This window comes from Prionailurus viverrinus, chromosome B1 (genome assembly GCF_022837055.1).
Source record: "Prionailurus viverrinus isolate Anna chromosome B1, UM_Priviv_1.0, whole genome shotgun sequence".
In the NCBI taxonomy this organism is placed as follows: domain Eukaryota; kingdom Metazoa; phylum Chordata; class Mammalia; order Carnivora; family Felidae; genus Prionailurus; species Prionailurus viverrinus.
The window spans coordinates 101,952,423-101,971,299 of record NC_062564.1 but is presented as its reverse complement, the minus strand read 5'-3'; the positions used below and the strand labels follow the sequence as shown (position 1 = coordinate 101,971,299).

The 18,877-nt window shown below is 38.0% G+C and overlaps 2 protein-coding genes across 4 annotated transcripts in view; one reads left to right on the top strand and one right to left on the bottom strand.

The window, feature by feature from the left end:
• Positions 1-297: 297 nt before the first annotated feature.
• Positions 298-4,173, bottom strand: LOC125163369 (centrin-4). The gene is made up of 5 exons (XM_047854965.1): positions 4,034-4,173; positions 2,628-2,765; positions 2,129-2,257; positions 1,389-1,517; positions 298-1,167 (listed from the first exon to the last, which is right to left on the bottom strand). Exons 1-5 carry the CDS (start codon positions 4,034-4,036, stop codon positions 1,078-1,080), a joined length of 489 nt encoding a protein of 162 aa, XP_047710921.1. The 5' UTR covers positions 4,037-4,173; the 3' UTR covers positions 298-1,077.
• A 112-nt stretch (positions 4,174-4,285) lies between these two features.
• The window catches only part of BBS12 (Bardet-Biedl syndrome 12), a 50,490-nt gene continuing 35,898 nt past the window's right edge, over positions 4,286-18,877 (top strand). For 2 of the 3 annotated variants that reach the window (XR_007151423.1, XR_007151424.1), the window contains exons 1-3: positions 4,286-4,489; positions 12,198-12,263; positions 14,546-16,870. Coding sequence is in view for 1 of the 3 variants with exons in the window: in XM_047854962.1 (XP_047710918.1) it covers positions 14,556-16,697 (2,142 nt within the window). In the remaining 2 variants the exon portion in view is untranslated. Of the gene's footprint in view, positions 4,490-12,197; positions 12,264-14,545 lie in introns of all 3 variants that reach the window. The other variant, XM_047854962.1, reaches the window with a different exon arrangement.

Sequence of the window (18,877 nt, the reverse complement as noted above, 5' to 3'; positions counted from 1 at the left end):
TATATCCTCTTTCCAAAGTGGAGTTGGCCAGGTGTCATATTACATACACAGGTACCGTAACACACACAATGCTTAAGCAGAAAAAAGTACACATTGAGTTTGAAGTGGAAAGATATTCAGACAATTCCAGCACAAGCTATAGAGACTATGTCTCTTGGTAAGAAGTGTTCTGGGCCCAAGACCCAGTCTTGTGTGACCCAGTGGGGAATCAAAAGACTGTATCTTCAGACTGCCTTTCTCAATTGATTGGCTTTTTCATAGGAAACAAAGTAAAATTACGAGAGTCACAATATTAAATGAGTTAGAAAATATATATTTAATTACCCTGAGAGTTTTTATCCATAGCAAAGCTTCATAATGAAGCATAAGGATACAAGATTTATAATCCATGTTTTATTATCTATGAGCAATTGAGCAATTTTTAAATTTCTCTGAACTTTACTTTTCTTGTATGTAGTAAAATGGAGCTAATACCACCAGCTTCCAAGTTGTAACATATTAACTGAGATAACATATGTAAAATCCCTACCACCTCCCAAGACAGTCATTAAATGCTCACCTGCAGGGTCAAACTTACAAGAAAATCTGGGTAGTATAAGTGCCTTTCTTTATAATAAGAAAACTAGCAAATAAAGTATTACTAGGCAATTTTATTTAATACTTTACATATCTGAATAACTGATTAAAAATCAAATGTTTATCAGTTTTTAAAGAGTGGCACAAAAGGAAAATGATGGGGAAAGTAATAGCCTGTTTGCCAAATTCAATTGGATGTGGGCTCAGTTTCATTAAACCTAAAAAAAATTCTAAGTCTTTAGATGTTGAGACTCCAAAAAGTAGCAGTTGGAATTAATACTGGTTTTAGATTCACGATTCACAGAAATCATTATATTTTCTTTCTTGATGTTGTAGATGTTTAACAACATGTTGATAGAAGCCTAACTTCTTGCATGGATTACACACCAAAACACCAATTTGCGCAAATAAATTAGAAACTGACAACAAATACATTCAGATGTTATGGAACTGTATAACAAATACAAAGTTATTAACTTTCCAGAGGGATTAAAAAAAGTATTAATAAAGAGTGGTCTTTTTCATCATCCTCAGAAATTCTTCCTCACTTATTTCTCCATCCCTATCACGATCAGCTTCATCAAGCATTTCCTATAAAACAAAATGTAAATACGGTATGTGAAATCATTAAAAATGAATGATAAAATATTCAAATATATATACAAATTTTATTTTGAATGTATTTGAGTCCATCTAAGGAATATAATTGTAAATTATAATATATATAAATTACAATTGTATATAATATATATAAATTACAATTGTATATATACATGTAAGTTATAAAAATTATAAAAATAAGTAAAATTTACCTGAAGTTCATCATCTGTTAAATTTTCCCCTAGTTCCTTAGCAACCCTCTTGATATTGTTTAGTGTTATGCTTCCAGTATCATCATCATCAAATAATTTGAAAGCCTTCAATATTTCTTCTTTCTCACTCTTTAAAAACAGAAACAACTGTCATTAATCTTTCATTTATTTATTCTATCAAATTGGACTTATGGGTGTTTGAGGTCTAGAGCAGCAATCTGCCAAGTAGCTGCGTTCATTTACTGTTCTAACTTTTAACAATTATTCCAAGGCACTCACATCTGCTCTCAGGGTATTTAAATTCAGAATTTGTTAAAGTGGAAGAGGCAAGGGTGATAAAGATAATGGATCTCTATTAACTCCAGTAATTGATACCAACTACCAAAAAATGTAAGCTCTAACAGGGAGGTTGTCTCATCCAATGCTCTCTAGAACAGTGCCTAGCAAAAATAGGCACTCAAGAGGTGTTTGCTGAACTCAAGGCTTCAACCTGCTGACCCCATTTTCTTTATCCAGCCATTTACCTTTATTATTTCCTAACAACCTTCTCCACACTGGACAGTCTTTATTACTACCCTGAAAACATCTTTAATCTTGCTATTCCTGTCTATCTAAATCCCACCCATTTTTAAAGACCTAGTTCCAATTCATTGATTGCTCCAGCCAAAAAAAAAAAAAAAAAAAAAAAAAGTAGAAGGCTATTGCTTGTATTTCTTTGAAAAACAAAATCACTACTATACCATTTTTATACTCATTATGGCAAAAAAATCTTCGAAACTAATGGTGCCATTTCCTTCTTTGTCGATTTCAGCTATCATTTTTTTAATTTCTTCTTTCTTTGGTTCAAATCCTAAGGCTTGCATTGCAATCTGAAATAGAAAGCAAATAAATAATATGCCACGGTCTCATTCCTAGCTTTTAAATTACCTAATAATTACTAGATTTTCTCTTTTTTACTATGGACTAGGCATAAACCTAGAAAGGTCAGCAGGCCTAGGTTCCAATTCCACTATGCCATAGGATATGTTACTGTTACACCCAGAGTTTTTGTTGTATTCATTCATAAAACAAGAATAAATGCCTAAGAAGATATAATTTTGTTAGTATGGGACAGGTGCATACACTGAAGGTGTAGGTGTCCACAATGAAGAGACTTTATATCAAGCTTTTAGAAGGCTACTGTTAAAGACTGAAAGATTTGTTTTTAAAATGTTTTAGAATTAGAAGTAATTTCAAAACCTTCAATTCTTTCACATCTATGGTTCCAGACCCATCAACATCAAATAAATCAAAGGCCTCTTTAATTTCTTGCTTTTGGGTTTCATTCAATTCAAGTTTTGCTGCTCTTTTCTTCCATTGGTCTGAACTTGTGGATGCCTGTAATAAACACACACGTGCGTGAAAAACTACGTAACAGGAAAAGTTACCAGAACCAGAAAAATTGATAAATACATAAGCATGTTCAAGAACCCTATTCCCTAGTACATAATGACCATCAACAATTTCCACCTTTTCCTTTTGCTAACATTTATGCTATTAGTTATTAATATCTTGGTGGAAAGCTTGGTTCTTTTTACCACTTGTTTTTCCTTCAACCTAGTAGAACATTAGATGTTATGTCAGAATGGACTGGCCTTACTTGGTATATTTGAAAAAAAGTGTTTAAGGCATACCTTTTACCTAGGCCTATATATCTCATAATAAGATTTATTTTGTGGGATATGCTTGACTGAAACATAATATCCTTTCCCACCTTTTAGCGTACTTTCCTATATTGCAGAGGCTAAGAAATGAAAAAACTACATCTTCCAGGTGAAAAACTACTCCAGCGATCTGGATAAGAATAAATGTTAGGCCAATTATCAATATCCAGGTAAAGTGGAGGTCATCTGCCTGCTGTGTGCCATTTTCTGCTGGCAAGCAAGGTCACAGAGTTACTCCTGGGTTGTTCTGCAGCCTTATTTCAATATCTTGTCTCCCCATCTTTGGGTTAGGAAGCCGTGGCGGCAGAGACGGCAACTGGACTCCACGTTCCTGCGCACCTAGTCTCCAGTTTCGCGTGGTTTCGTTGTGGCAGCCGCAGATTCTTGATCCCTGGACCGCAAATCCACTGGTGTGGTCTTCAACTCCACAGTTTAGCCTTCACAACCTTCACCTTCCCAACAGTAGCAGAATTCGTAGCTATCCCGGCCAGTCACTTTTTCGGAGGTCAGGACCTCTTTCCTAGAGACCTAGACCCTCCAACAGATTTTAAGTTTCTTATTCTCTGTATTCAATCCCTCTCTGGCCGAACAGTGGTTTCATTTCCATCATAGAACCTACAGCGGAGTGCTGGTATTAGCAGTTGGCGGGGATAAACTGCTAATTTTATATATAAATATAAATAAATAAATAGATAGATAGATAAATAAATAAATAAATAAATAAATAAATAAATAAATATAAAATAAACTGCTAATTTGCGTCCTTAAGAGCCACGGGCAGTGTGCTTCTATTTGACCACGAGAAGAGGAGTTACTAAACGACACTCGAGGATCAGGAGGCGAGTAATATATTTCACATACCAAAAACAATTCCTTCTCTGCTCCGGGGAGAGATTTCAGCACCAGCCCTGGCCCAACAAGCGGTTACAGCTTCACACTCACCATGTCACCAACCGGTGCCCTCAGCCGGGACCTCCCTATCTCAGCCGCCGGCAGCGCAGCCCAACGGCTGTCTTCACAGTTCAGAAACCGTTGCTAAGGCCGCTCTCGCCTGCCTCACAAGCAGCCCCGCCCACCGAGGCCTACTGATTGACAGTAGTTACACCCAATAGTCAGAAAAGACGGCCCTTGAGGCCAGCCCCCTCTCCCTACTCTCTACCAATAGAGTAACGCTCTGTCTTTCCCAGCCAACCCTTAAGCAGAACTTTTCCTCTGGTTTCTTAGCGACCAGCCCCGGCCAGCCGGCCCTCTCGCCCCGCTTCGCGCATGCGCAAAATGCCGGCGGGGAAGGGGGCGTCTTCGTCCCGGCGCTCTGGCGTCCAAGGGCCGGCCAGGACCGCGACTGGCGGTGGGAAGCTGGGAACTGGAGCCTCGGGTGAAGATGGAGAAAAGAACGAGGTTAGTAACGAGGTGCTTCCACTGACTGCTAAGTCTTCAGTGCAGCCTTATTTGCTTTTTTGACCTCTTCGTGCCCGGGGTTATGATTGAGAATCTAGGGCCTGGCGGGCCGGGTGGGCCGGGTAAATTTGGTCCAGTTTTGGTTTACCATCCGACTGGGATTACCAGAAGTGGAGGCGACTGCCCTTTCCATGCGCCCCTAGATATTTCTCAACTTCCACAGTGCCCGGGGATTGGCCTTTAACATTTCCCTCTGGTTCGGAGAGATTCTGGCGCGGTAGGGGTATGACTGGAAAGAAGTGGGGATGGCCACTGGAAGGAAGCCGGATAAGGTGTCGTGATATACCAAGCCTCACTGCATAGGAAAGGGTTTTTACCTGTGTTGTAGTATTTATTCGCCGAGCAGGACTTTGGCCCCACCCATATTACTGTCAGACAGACACCGCACCCCATCCCCCACCTCATCCTCAGCCATTCCAATGGTTTGAATCCCAAGATTTGACCGGCTTTCCAGCCATATCCAGCATAGATCCATACTCACGAGTCAGTCAGACACAAGTAGTCTGATAATCCAATAGACTCAGGATTTAGAAGCCCATAACTGCTGTAAATCAAAGCAAATTTTTGCCCAGAGAGCCAGACTTGCTGGTTTGCCCAATCATGAATCTGGTTAGGCACCAGCTTAAGGGTGGGAAAGAATGAGGTGGACCTCTGACTTCTGGTAGGAATGAAGTGATGATAGCCCTTTAAAACTTCTAACCCTATTAGCTTACACATCAGGATTCTTTTTATGCCTTCTGCAGTACCTTCTGCAGAGTAAATACTTTATTTAACAAAAATCATACAGGCTTCTCCAGCAGTGAGTGGATTCAGAAGGAACATTAACTTTTGCCTAGATTTTTTTCCCTTTATCCCACTTACTCCTTGAAGTTAGGGCAAGAAAAATGTGCAAAGTACATTCTTGAAGCAGTCTCCCAAATCACTGTTCATACTGTAATAAATAGAAACATGGCACATTTTCTAAAACCATCATCCTGTCTGGTTCACATTGTATCCTAGTCAGACATCCAAGCTTTGTAATCATAGATAAACAGCTCATTAGGATTCTGGAAAATAGGTAAGGTTATTCTAATATGAGAAGTTTTTTTTTTTTTTCTGTGTTAAGTTGTCCCAGTGGAAATTAAAATGATGCAAGTTCAAGATATTTTGTGAACTAAGTAAAAATATTCATTCACTTATTATAATACAGCTGACTCTTGAACAACATGGATTTGAACTGTGTGGGCCCACTTACACATAGATATTTTTTTGGAGATTTGCCACGATTTGAAAAGACTCCCGGTTGAACCTCATAGCCTAGAGATGTTGAAAAATTTTAAGAAAAAGGTATTATTATAAAAACACAGTATATAATACATATGACATAAAATATGTGTTAATTGACTGCTTATGTTATTGGTAAGGCTTCCAAACAACAGTAGGCTATTGGTAGTTAAGTTTCAGGTGAGTTAAGAGTTATATTCGGATTTTCAGTTGTGCACTGATTGGTTGGGGCCCCTAACTCTCAGTTTTAAGGGTTAACTGTGTATTGATTTTTCAGGCCATTGGTCTCACTGGGAAAGTTCCTTTTGATCACTTTCAAGGACATTTACTGCATCTTTTCTACTAATATTTTCAGGATTTCTGAGACCCAGAAATAAATAGTGACCAAACATATAGAACCAGATTCTAACCTAGATAAAGTTTGATCTCATGGCAATTAAAAGGCTGAAGTAATATATTAACCTGCTTTTATATCACTTTATGATTTAGGTTCTTATATTTGGGAAATTAACTTCTAGTGAAAATGATTTTTTAATTATAGGCTCAGATTACAATTTCTAGGTTTTGGGTAGGAAGTACTTAGTCTTGAAAAATAGCTGTTATTAATGTAATTGTATTATAAAACAATAATGGTAATAATAATTAATCTAAGAAAATATTAAATCCATTGGCACTCTTAAGTAAATCTATAATTATTTAATACTTTCCACATGTACTGTGCCAACTATTGGGTGAGTTTGAAAGGAACTGAATGTAGAGTATAAAGAAGAATAAAAGCAACCCACAGATTAGTCGGGGAGAAAGGCACAGACACAAATACAGAATTTGAAATTCAGGGTGCTAAGTGCTTCAGTAGGTGTGTGTAGAAAGTGCTTGAGCACAGGAAAGAGGCACTGTTCCTTCCTGGTGCATTGGAGAAGGTTATATTCAAAATGTGGCATTTGCCTTGGGTCATGAAAGATACACAGCATTTGCCAAAGTGAAGAAAGGGTAGGATATTCAAATCTGAATATAGCATGTGTAAAAATGAAAATAAATGTGTCTTCTCGTGTGGCAAGATCATAGGGTTTATATGGAAGGGGGGAAAATGAGTCATAAATTACATTGAGGTCCAATTATGGGACACCTATGTCAAGCTAGGGAGTAAAGATTTTATTTTATAAGATAAACAGATGTTTTTAGGCAATGGAGTGCTTTGATTAGGTTTGTGCTTTTCAAAGATAATTCTGACAACCATGTGAAGGAGGTACCGTTTTGGAATTATGGGATCTCAACTAAGATAGTGATATAGGAATCACATCAACTCTAAAGGTGATTGAAACTTAAATTTGTGGTGGGGGAATACTGACAGCGCCATCTGTTTAATCTTTTCAGTTTTGTACTTAAAAGTTAAGATTTAGCAAATATGGTGAAAGCCATTTCTTCATTTGCTCACCAGATACTTCTTGAGTGTCTGCAGTATGTCAGACAATATTTTTGTTATGTGGGATACCTCAGTGACTAAAATTATCCTCCTGGGAATTAGATTTCAACAGAGGGAGATAGCTGAGAAATAATAATAGATATGTAAACTGTGTACTATTTTATAAGGTGATAAATGTTATGGAAAAAAAGGAAGTAGAGCAGTTAACAGGAATCCAAGTAGTTAAAGTTCATCCAAACAGTTAAAGGGAATTCTACACTTAGAAAGGAAGAGCTTGTGGTGTTAAATAGGGTGCCCAAGCGTGGGCCTCGTTGAAAAGGGGAAATTTGAGTAAATACTTAGAGGTGGCAAGGCAATAGATTTCCCAGGGAAGAGCATCCCAGAAAGTGGGAGCAACTAGAACAGAAATTTTAAGTTAAGGAGCATGCCTTGCATGTTCCAGGAACAGAAAGGAGGCCAGAGCCAAGTGCTCAAGGGATAGTGTAGTAGGAAACAGAGGGGTAAGAAGGAGGGGTGCAGATTATTAGGGCTTAAAGACCTTAATTTTCATTCCTGGTGAAATGGGAAGGCATTGCAGGATTTTGAGCAGAGAAGTGAAAGGATCTGAGTTAATTGTTTAAAAGGAGTCCTGTGTGAGACAAAGGAGCAAAGGCCTTTATGTTCGAAGTTGAAGGTTTTTTAAGTAATGGAATCATATGATTAGACTGCTATATTAGGAATAGATGAGATACGCAAACTATTGATTTTGATGATGACAAAAGCTAATCATACCTGTCAGAAAATAATAGTATTTTTAAAAATTCAACTCCTAAAAAGCATTGCATGTCTTAGTATTCTAAAACAAATTGGTATACAGGACTAGACATGATAAGAGGAAAAGAAAGCTGCTTCTGATGTCAAAACCCAGTGAAGTAGTATGAATGCTTCTATGACAGCTTTAAAATGTTCAAGAAACATTAAGCTGACAAGTAAAGTTGTTAAGGATCTCAATAATAAAACAGCTGTTTGTGGAAAACACTGGTGCTGATGTATCTCAGAACAAGAATCAGAGTGTGTCAATTCAATGCCAAGAATAGTTACCAGAGGTGTTTTTATCTTTGGAATTATGTATTTCACCATCCGCTTCACTGTCTTTGCCTTTTTATACTCCACTTTTTAGAAGATGAAGGATTTTTATTTTATGCTAATTAACTAATCTCTCTAAAATAATTACTTAGGAGCTTTTCTAACCTTAGGAATGATAAGACTGGCTTTTTTTTTTTTTAATTGCTGCTGAAACAGAATAGTCTTCAAATGCTGAAACAGCATTTCTCTTGAATATTTATTTATTTGTTTATTCATATTTTATTGAGTAGAATTGACACACAGTGTTACATTAGTTTCAGGTGTACAACATAGTGATTCCACAGCTCTGTATGTTATGCTATGCTTATCACAAGTGGAGCTACCATCTGTTGCCATACAACACTATTACAATACCATTGACTATATTCTTTATGTTATACTTTCATCCCTGTGACTTATTCCTTCTATAATTGGGAACCTGTACCTCCCACTCCTCTTCACCCCTTTTTAACCATTCCCTTCCCTCCAGCAACCACCAGTTTGTTCTCTGTATTTATGGATCAGTTTCTGCTTTGTGGTTTTTTTTTTTGTTTTTTTTTTGATTTTACATATAAGTGAAATAATTGAATATTTTTTAGATCAGTTGAAATAATTGAATATTTTTTAGATCAGTTTTATGTAACTTTTTGTCTGTAGATTAGTTTTAGTAATTTCGTGTCTTCTCTGGGAAAACCTTTTTCACATAAATTAAATACAGACTTTGAAAGCTTGAGTAACTTTGAGATAGCCCATGGCTTTTTTCCTTTTGTTCTAAATTCTCTGTAGCTTTTCCATTCATATAGTAATATCTTGTGATTTAAACATAGTATAGAGGGGGCACCTGAGTGGCTCAGTTGGTTAAGCAGCTCAGGTCATGATCTCAAGGGTCGGGAGTTCAAGCCCCATATCAGGCCCTCTGCTGTCAGTGCAGAGCCTGCTTCGGATCCTCTGCCCCACTCTCTCTCTGCCCCTCCCCTGCTCATGCTTTCTCTCTCACTCTCAAAAATAAATAAATATTTAAGAAAAAAGAAAAAAGGCGGATTGTTAAAAAAATTTATAGAGAGGAAACCATAACAGAGACTCTGATGCTTAGAGAAGAAAGGGCATAGCCATATTAAGGGTATGAACAGGTTTAGAAGAAGGCAATAAGGGGCGCCTGGGTGGCTTAGTCAGTTGAGCGTCCGACTTCGGCTCAGGTCATGATCTCACGGTTTGTGAGTTCAAGCCCCGCATCGGGCTCTGTGCTGACAGCTCAAAGCCTGGAGCCTGCTTCAGATTCTGTGTCTCCCTCTCTCTCTGCCCCTCCCCTGCTCATGCTCTGTCTCTGTCTCTCTCTCTCTCAAAAATAAATAAACGTTAAAAAAAAATTTAGAAGAAGGCAATAAGGTTTGGAAGTGGGAAATGCAATAGAAGATTCTACAGAAGAGAGGGTGAATTGCTATCATGTTGGGTAGAGGGGCAGCCAGAAGGTAGTATTGTATGGTAGTTAATAACATGGGACTTTGGTTTTAGACAAATCTGGGTTTTAGTTCATAATCTATTACTTACTAGCTGTGAGATTTTGTAAGTTACTTAACAATTTTTCATTTTCATAGGCTTTTTGCACCTCATTATATTGTGAGAACTATATTACATAGTGCATGTAAAGTACCTCATACTTAATAAGCTCTCAAAACATGTTAGAAATTAGAAACAAGCAAAAAGCCAGTCATTTTAAGCTTGTCTTTTCAACAAATTATTCTAGAGCAACTGGATATCCAGGAAGGAACAAAATGACCCCTACCTCACACCATTTACAAAAAATCAGTTTAAGATGAATTGCAAACATAAATGTAAAAGCTAAAACAAAAAGAGCAGAGTTGGAGTTTCACACTCCCTTGCTTCAAAACTTGCCACAAAGCTATAATAATCAAAAAAGTGTGGTCCTGGCATAAGGATGGACATATAGACCAATGAGATAAGATTGAAAGTCCACAAATAAACCCAAAAGTCTATTGCCAATTGATTTTTGACAAAGATGCCAAAACCACTCAATGGTGAAAGAATAGTCTTTCAATAAATGGTGCTGGGACAATTTGACATCCAGTGCAAAAGAATGAAGTTGGTCCCCTACTTCACCCCATATAGAAAAATCAGATGTATCAATTAACATAATATAAGACATAAAACTATAAAATTCTTTGAGGAAAACACTGGGTCAGATCTTTGTGACTTTGGATTTGGCAGTAGATTCTTAAATATGACACCAAGAGCATGAGCAACAAAGAAAAAAATAGACAAATTAGGCTTCATTAAAATGGAAAACTTTTATGCATCAAAGTACCTTATCAAAAAAGTAGAAAATACAACATACAGAGAGAAAATGTCTGTAAGTTGTATTCTGATAAGGTTCTAATTTCCAGAATATATAAAGAACTCTTACAATTCAACAACAAAAAGAGAGCCCAATTTTAAAACGGGCAAAAGATTTGAATAAATATTTCTCCGAAGAAAAAATGTAAATGGCCAACTGGTAAATGAAAAGATGCTCAACATCATTAGAGAAATGCAAGTCAATATCACAATGAAATATCGCTTCATATCCACTAAGATGTCTATTTAAAAACAATAACAAAACAAAAAAAAAAAGGAAGATTTGTATTGGTAAGCCTACTGGGTTGAATGGTGTTCCTTCAAAATTTATGTCTACCCAGAATCTCAGAATGTGATTTTATTTAGAAATGGGATCTTTATAGAACTTGTTAGTTAAGATGAGGTCATAGTAGATTAGGGTGGACCCTAAATACAATGACTTGTGTCTTTTTAAGAAAGCCATGTGAAAGAGAAGCAGATATTCAAGTTTTGTTACCAAAAGCCACGGACCTCCAGGAGGCAACTCGAAGCTGGAAGAGATTTCTCGAGAGCCTTCAGAAGGATCATGGCCCTGCAGACACCTTGATTTCTTCTGGACTCCAGAACCATGAGAGAATAAAAATGTATTGTTTTAAGCCACCCTGTTTTTGGTAATTTAGTGTAGGTGCCCTAGGAAATCAATACAGCAGGGATGTGGAGAAATTTCTTGCTGGTGAGAAAGTAAAATGGTTTAGCTGCTATAGAAGACAGTTTGGTGGTTCCTCAGAAGGTTAAACATAAAATTACCATGTGACCACTCCTAGGTGTATACCCAAAGTAATTGAAAACAGATATTCAAATACTTGTACACAAATGTTGATAACAGCACAAATTCACAATAGTCAAAAGGTAGAAACAATTCAAATATTTATCAGCAGATAAATAAACAAGATGATATATACATGCAATAGAATATTACTCCGCCCTAAAGGGAATGAAGTACTGATACATAATACAGTGTGGATAAACCTCAAAAACGTTATGCTCAGTGAAAGAGCATTGTGTGATTCTATTTACATGAAATATCCAGAATAGGTAAATCCATAGAGACATAAAGCAGATTGGTTGCTAGAGGCTGGAGGAGAGAACAGGAAGAGAATGTTTAATGGCTTTAAGGGTTTTCTTTTGGGGTGAGGGAAATGTTTTAGAACTAGATAAAGGTAGTGATTGTACAACACTGTGAGTGTACTAAGTGCCACTGAATTGTACATTTTAAAATGGTTTATGTTATGTGTTCACCTCATTTAAAAAAAAAAGATTAAAACCATAACATTTTTAGAAGAAGTATAGAAGAATATCTTTTGTAGTCAAGGGTAGGCAAAACTTTTAAAAATAGAACCCAGTAAATGATAATCTTTTATAAAAAGATAAGTGAACTAGGAAAGTAGATTTTCAGGCAATACTAAGGGCCACTTGAGGTTTGAAATGACACCAGTATGGTTGTGTGTGTTTTTCTGTTTATTTCAGCTGTACCAGGGTAAGCATGGAGTAGACAAGAGAGTTGGATTTCATCAGGCTTTGTGACTTTGCAAGGTGAGTAGGATGAACCTAAAGAGGGATAAGGATTTTGAGGGTATATGTGCAAGGGAGTGATTGTAATTGACAAATAGGAATTTAGAATTTAAACTGAGTAAGTCGAGAATTGATAATATGGGGGTGAGGGGTAAAAGACAGCAAAAACATGCTAAGATCAGATCATTGTAAGATATCATGGGTCTCAGGATTAGAGTATTGGAGTCCTAGAATATATTTTTATGCTGTCTAGGGATATGTCTGAGTGTATCAAGAGTTTTATTTTTATTTTACAGAATTGAAATTTTCACAAAAGAGCATTTGTACCTGATTTCAGACAACTCATTGAACATTTTCCTAGGCTGTGCTCACTTTTCTCTAGTCCTTGAAAGCTTATAGGAAGCTAGTCTTGAGGAATAGTTGTGTTATGGCTTCCTCCTGATCTTAAGGTATCTCAAATGGTAGTGTTCCTCAGCTTCAAGGATGAATCTAGGTATTCTAGAAACAAATTTATCTGGGGCACCTGGGTGGCCCAGTCAGTTAAGCGTCCGACTTCAGCTCAAGTCATGATCTCATGGCTTGTGAATTCAAGCCCCATGTAGGGCTCTTGCTGACAGCTCAGAGCCTGGAGCCTGCTTCGAATTCTGTGTCTCCCCTCCCCTGCTTGCACTCTGTCTCTCTCTCTCTCTCTCTCTCAAAAATAAATAAACATGAAAAAACAAAATTTAAGTCATCCTAATTGCCAAGGCACCTGGGTGGCTCAACTGGTTAAGTGTCTGACTTTGGCTCAGATCATGATCTCGCAGTTTTGGCTTCGAGCCCTGCATCAGGCTCTGTGCTGACAGCTCAGAGCGTGGAGCCTGCTTCAGATTCTGTGTCTTCCTCTCTTCCTGCCCTACCCCTGCTTGCGCTCTCTCTCTTTCAAAAATGAATAAGCGTTAAAAAAAAGAATAATTAAATAAATAAATCACCCTAATTGCCATACATCATTTTAAAAACCTTCTGAAGAAAAGAGAAAAGAAAGAAACAAATTTATCAGATGAAAAGGAAAACTCTGAATTGTTTTCTTTTAGATATTTTGGATTTAAAGGATTGAGATAAAAAATATCACTCAAAGAATTACAAAGTCTTAGAATTAGAAGAGAAGTTTATATTATTTACAATTTCAGTTCTAGTGCTTTAACTGACAGCTCATATTTCATAAGACAGGTCATTTTATTATAGACAGCTTTTCAATTGGGGGTATTTGTTAAAAAATTCTTTTTACTGGGAGAAAGTTTTTCTCTTGTAAGTTCTTACTAGTCTTAGATGTAGATTTTGAAATATTATGTGGAAAAAGCCTAATAGCTCTTGAACTTCTCTTTAAGTAGTATTTTTCCCCATTACATTCTAACCAATAACCAAGTCCATCTTCTCACCTGCATCCCTCTTCCACATTCCTTATCTAGATAACTGTAGATGATTCTTAGCTGGCCTCTCTGCCTCCAGTCAGGCACCCATCCAGTTCATTCTCTGCTGTTATCAGAGTGGTGCTATTTCCAAAACACTAGTAGTAGTAGCGGTGGTACTCAGAAGGGATTATGTGCCAGGCACTGTTGTAAGCACTGTACTCGTTTACTCCTTATAATAACCCTAAGAAGTAGATTGTGCTATTTTCCTCAGTCTCCAGATGCAAAAGCAGGATAGAGTAGTTAAATCATTTGATGAAGTCTACACAGCTGGTAAGCATTAGAGCCAAGTTCAAGCCCAGACTTCTAGATTGAGAGCGCAAGCTTGCAAACTCTACATCAAACTGTTTATTAATCTTCCTTACTTAAAACACTTCAGTGATTGATTCCCATTATTGGGTCGGGTTTGACATGGCACATGATGCCCTTCATGCTCCAACCTGTTTCTCTTCTAGAGCTTCATCTCCCATTTCTCACTACTTTCTTTATATTCCTGTGAAACTAAACTTGTATCACCCAAATACACTGTTTTTTCACATACATGTGCATTTACTACCACCTCCTTCAATTTGCTCTTTTGGATTGTTCTTCAGGACTCATTTCAGGCATTGCTTCTTCTGGAAACACTACCAGGATTATTACCTGCATGATTGAATGAAGTGTTTCTTACCCACATGCCCATACCTTTATCGCAATATCATTATAATACAGTAACATTGCACTGACCATATTTAATGGAAACTATATATATCAGAAACTCCTCAAAGGCAGGGACTATATCAGATTTTTCTTTTATGAGCAATTATAACCATGAAGTACACTGAATAAAGTTCCAAGTTTTTATTTTATTTGCAGATGATGATTCATGGTGATGGCTTGCAGGGTCATAAATAAAAGAAGGCATGTGGGACTTCAGCAACTTTCATCATTTTCAGGAACAGGAAGAACCTTCCTAGGCCCAGTAAAATCATCTAAATTTATTGTTGATGAAGAGCGTCATGAAAGTATATTAATCAGTTCAGTAGTAAGACTTCTTGAAAGTTTGGATTTAACCAGTGCAGTGGGACAGCTTCTCAATGAAGCAGTTCAAACACAAAATAACACCTATAAAACTGGAACCAGTACCCTTTTGTTTCTTGTCGGTGCATGGAGCAGTGCCGCTGAAGAATGTCTTCATTTGGGTGTCCCCATTTCATTAATAGTGTCTGTAATGTCAGAAGGCTTGAACTCTTGCATTGAAGAGGTAGTTTCCCTTCAAGTATATATCCACAATATATTTGACCATATAGACAGCACAAAGACATTTTCTGGACTTGAAACATGTGGTGTCAGTTTGTGTCCTTTTCTACAGATCCCTTCAGATACTGGTTTACAGAAGGCGCATGATCTCAAGGATGTTGCCTCTCCATCATTGACCATTTACAACTTTTCTGGGATACCTGTTAGATCACCTAAACTCTTTAGACCTCAGGCTGAAGATGAAGCAAATAAAAACACATTACAGAATCCTCAAACTCTGAAAAAGAGTCTGCTCGCCGACAGCCGCTGTAGAAAGTCAATACTAATCCACAGTAGGCATTTTAATAGGACAGATAGTAATCGGTGGATAAACAAACCAGAGGGATTTCTAGAACAACATGGTGCAGCTACTCCCCGTACTTACAGATGTAATGATTTGGTAGAGTTGGAGATGGGTTTGAGTCATGGAGATCACAACAGCATGAAATTAGTAGATGCAGCAGTTCGACTACAATTTCAGAATGCAAGTGTGCAACAAGGCAACTGTACAATACCATTTATGTTCGACATTTCAAGAATCTTCACTTGCTGTTTACCTGGTGTACCTGAAACTTTTTCTTGTGTCTGCCCAGGATATATCACTGTTGTATCAATATCTAATACTACTCTGATCAAGGAATTGCAGAATCAGCCTGTCCAGATTATTCTCATTGAGGGTGACCTCACAGAGAATTATCGCCACCTGGGATTTAATAAGGCTGCAAATATTAACACGCTATTAGAAAGCATGAAGGTTCAACAAGACAGCTCAGAAGAACAATGGACAGATTATGTATTACAGGTATTAATCAAGTTCAATGTGAACCTTGTCCTGGTACAAGGAAATGTGTCTGAAGATTTAATTGAAAAGTGCATGCACAGTAAGCGGTTGGTAATTGGCTCAGTGAACAGCAGTGTGATGCAGGCTTTCGCGGAAGCTTCAGGAGCAGTACAGGTGGCCTACATTACACAAGTGAATGAAAACTGTGTGGGCAGTGGGGTCTGTGTGACCTTCTGGAGAAGTATTCCCTCAGATGTCATAGATAGGATCAACATACTGACAATCTTGATAAAAACAGAAGGAATTAATTTGGTTACCGTAGTGCTCACTAGCCCACTCCCTGCACAGATGCAAGCCAGAGAAGACAGGTTCTGGACTTGTGCCTATCGTCTGTATTATGCTCTAAGAGAGCAAAAGGTCTTTCTTGGAGGTGGCGCAGTTGAATTTTTGTGTCTTAGCCATCTTCAAATTCTTGCAGAGCAATCACTGAGTAAAAGAAACCACGTCTGTTCAGGATGGCTTCATAATACTTCCTCTTGGCTGGCCTCCTCTCTGGCACTATACAGATCAACTGTGCTGAAATGCCTGGCAAATGGATGGCACAAATACCTTTCAGCTCTCATGTATAACACTGCCAATTGCTCATCAGAATTGGGAGCCAGCACAGTCATTCAACAACATCTACAAAGTGCCACAGACTCTGGCTCTCCTTCATCTTACATCTTGAATGAATACAGTAAACTAAATAGTGGAATTTTTAATTCAGGCATTTCAAATAAACTGGAACAGATTCCAAGCATTTATGACATTGTTACACCAAAGACTGAGGCGTGGCGCCGAGCTTTGGATTTAGTGCTTTTGGTACTTCAGACAGACAGTGAAATTATTACTGGACTTGGACACACACAGACAAATTCACAGGAAACAGAGGGCTTTTTATTTTTGTAGTGTTATTGGCTAAGTCTTTGGAAAATAATCTTTTATAATGTATCTTGCTAATAATAAATTTCCTAGTAGCCAAGTCATAGTGCCTAAAATGCCAGCTATTACCAAGAAGAAAATTACTGATGTCTGTCAACAACTGCAGGGTCTGAGATTTCACCAGACTTACAGGCTAACAGGTGAGCCTGTTACTATTTCATGGGATGCTACAGGATACATGAGACACCTGGGCCAGAGACAAAGCACTTTTATTATTCACAAGTAAAAGTGGTATCCAGGGCTTCCTGTTGGTTTGTATCAGTGATGGAAGCCAGCACACACACAGTGATGGAACCCACACACAGTGGGTTGTGTTATAGAAAAGGAACACTGAATATGGGACTTCCACTGCTTTTATAGTCAACAGAAACAATCCTGTTCTGTGTCCAGGGGGAGTTGTTACCTCATGCCTCAAGGTTGTTCAGTGTAAATACAAGCCAGAGACATGGACTGGGTAAAGATAGGTCAGGTCCTTGTATTCATGGCATACCCAGAAATATGCAGTGTCACTCAGAGCCCATAATGGATGGCCTCTTCCAAATACTCACTCCTTAACCTGACGTGCTCTTGGCCAAACTTGAATTTTCATGTAAGAATGCCACTCTCTTGGCTAGTCCAATTAATCTGACAGGTTGTTTAGTCAATACCAAATCTATTTAATTAGTTTCATATAGCAGTTAATTAAGGCTACTGTCAGACTCTGAGCAGCAGGATGAAACTGGTCTGTAGTATTGATCTCAGTGATGCCCCCTAGGGTCTTGAATTTAGTCAATTTTAAATTCCAAGGGAGGGATGTCTTTTTATTAGCATGAATGTACTGTAAGACCAATGTGTCATACATTATGACCCATGCCAGGAAGCTTTGACTGAGTTGTTAATCTTCAATGTCACTGACAAAATTACAGGAGGTAATAGATGGCCAAAACACATCCCCAATCCCTAATGGAGAGACCTACTGTGGCCCATTTTCCCCACATACAAGCACATCCCAACAGGGCGAGGTCACTGTACTTAAAGATTTGTTGTGAAACCTAATTTGAATAACCATTATGTGATTTGATTAAGTCACATAGGTAGTGTCACTCAGTGGTTGCAGCCTTATTGCTATACACGGTGAAATCCAAGGCTACTCAAACATTAATAGAAGTATAAAATCAGTCAGATTGAAACTAGGTTGTCCTGGTTCCTGTGTTTGTACATTTTCACATCTAGAAGCTGCCATTGATAGCATTATGAACTGCCTCCAATACTGAATAAGAGTCTTATTAAGGAGACAACTTTTGTTTGTTTGGCTCTCAGAGGAATTAAGTGCTATTACTCTGTCTAAATAATCTTGAGAAACTACTTGGCAAACAAAGTTCTGAATTTTGTTCAGGTTTATCAGCCACTTTTACTGGTAGAAGAAGATAATAGCCACAGTCAGAGCTACTGATCATTGACACAGGCTTCTAACTTAACCACAAGAACCATCATCTATCTAGTGAACATTTGGGACATCAGAACATTGAGGCACTCACACTAAATCCCAACCTGCCAAAGGATTAGGGTAGGTTAGGGCGTGGTAGTAGATGGCAGGACGTTTGTCTCATTTCTCTACATGCAGTAATACCCTGAATGGGAAAATGTCCTCTGGCACTTTATGACCATTTGTAATATAAGCATGTTATATATTTTCACACAAATTTATTCTAATCTTAGTTTGGACTTTAGTCACTTTTTCCCCCTATGGGAACATGGACAAAGAAGTTTAACACTGGCACATTAGGGTCTTTAACAGTTGCCAAGAGATTGTTATCCCCCTGCATCCAAGGAGGCTCTTTTTTTCTTTCTTGGCCCTTGTCTTCAGTGTTGATGTCAACTTCTTTCCTGGGCACTTCCCAGTATCTGGGGAACACCCAAACTGGGGATCTTTCTTTTTGCCCTCCATATAGCACTGTACCTCCTCAGTGTCCTACAGCCCTTGGTACCTTTGACCACCCTATGCCTAATACCAATTTCCCCTAGAATGGGAACTTGGGCACCTGTATCTAACAGAGCCACTTTCTTCCCCCAAGTTTCCCCACCACACTTGGCTTTTTCCTTAAAGCAGCTAAGGTCAGGGTGAAGGAGTTACCAAGAAGTGCAGAGGGAGAGAATGGTTCTGTGCC

Bases quoted from the DNA above. Each gene is read 5' to 3' on its own strand.
- LOC125163369 (XM_047854965.1), bottom strand. The intron at 1,518-2,128 runs GTATAGTAGTGA...CTGTTTTTAAAG, and splicing joins CCATAATGAGTATAAAAATG to AGTGAGAAAGAAGAAATATT. The intron at 1,168-1,388 runs GTAAATTTTACT...TTTGTTTTATAG, and splicing joins TAACAGATGATGAACTTCAG to GAAATGCTTGATGAAGCTGA.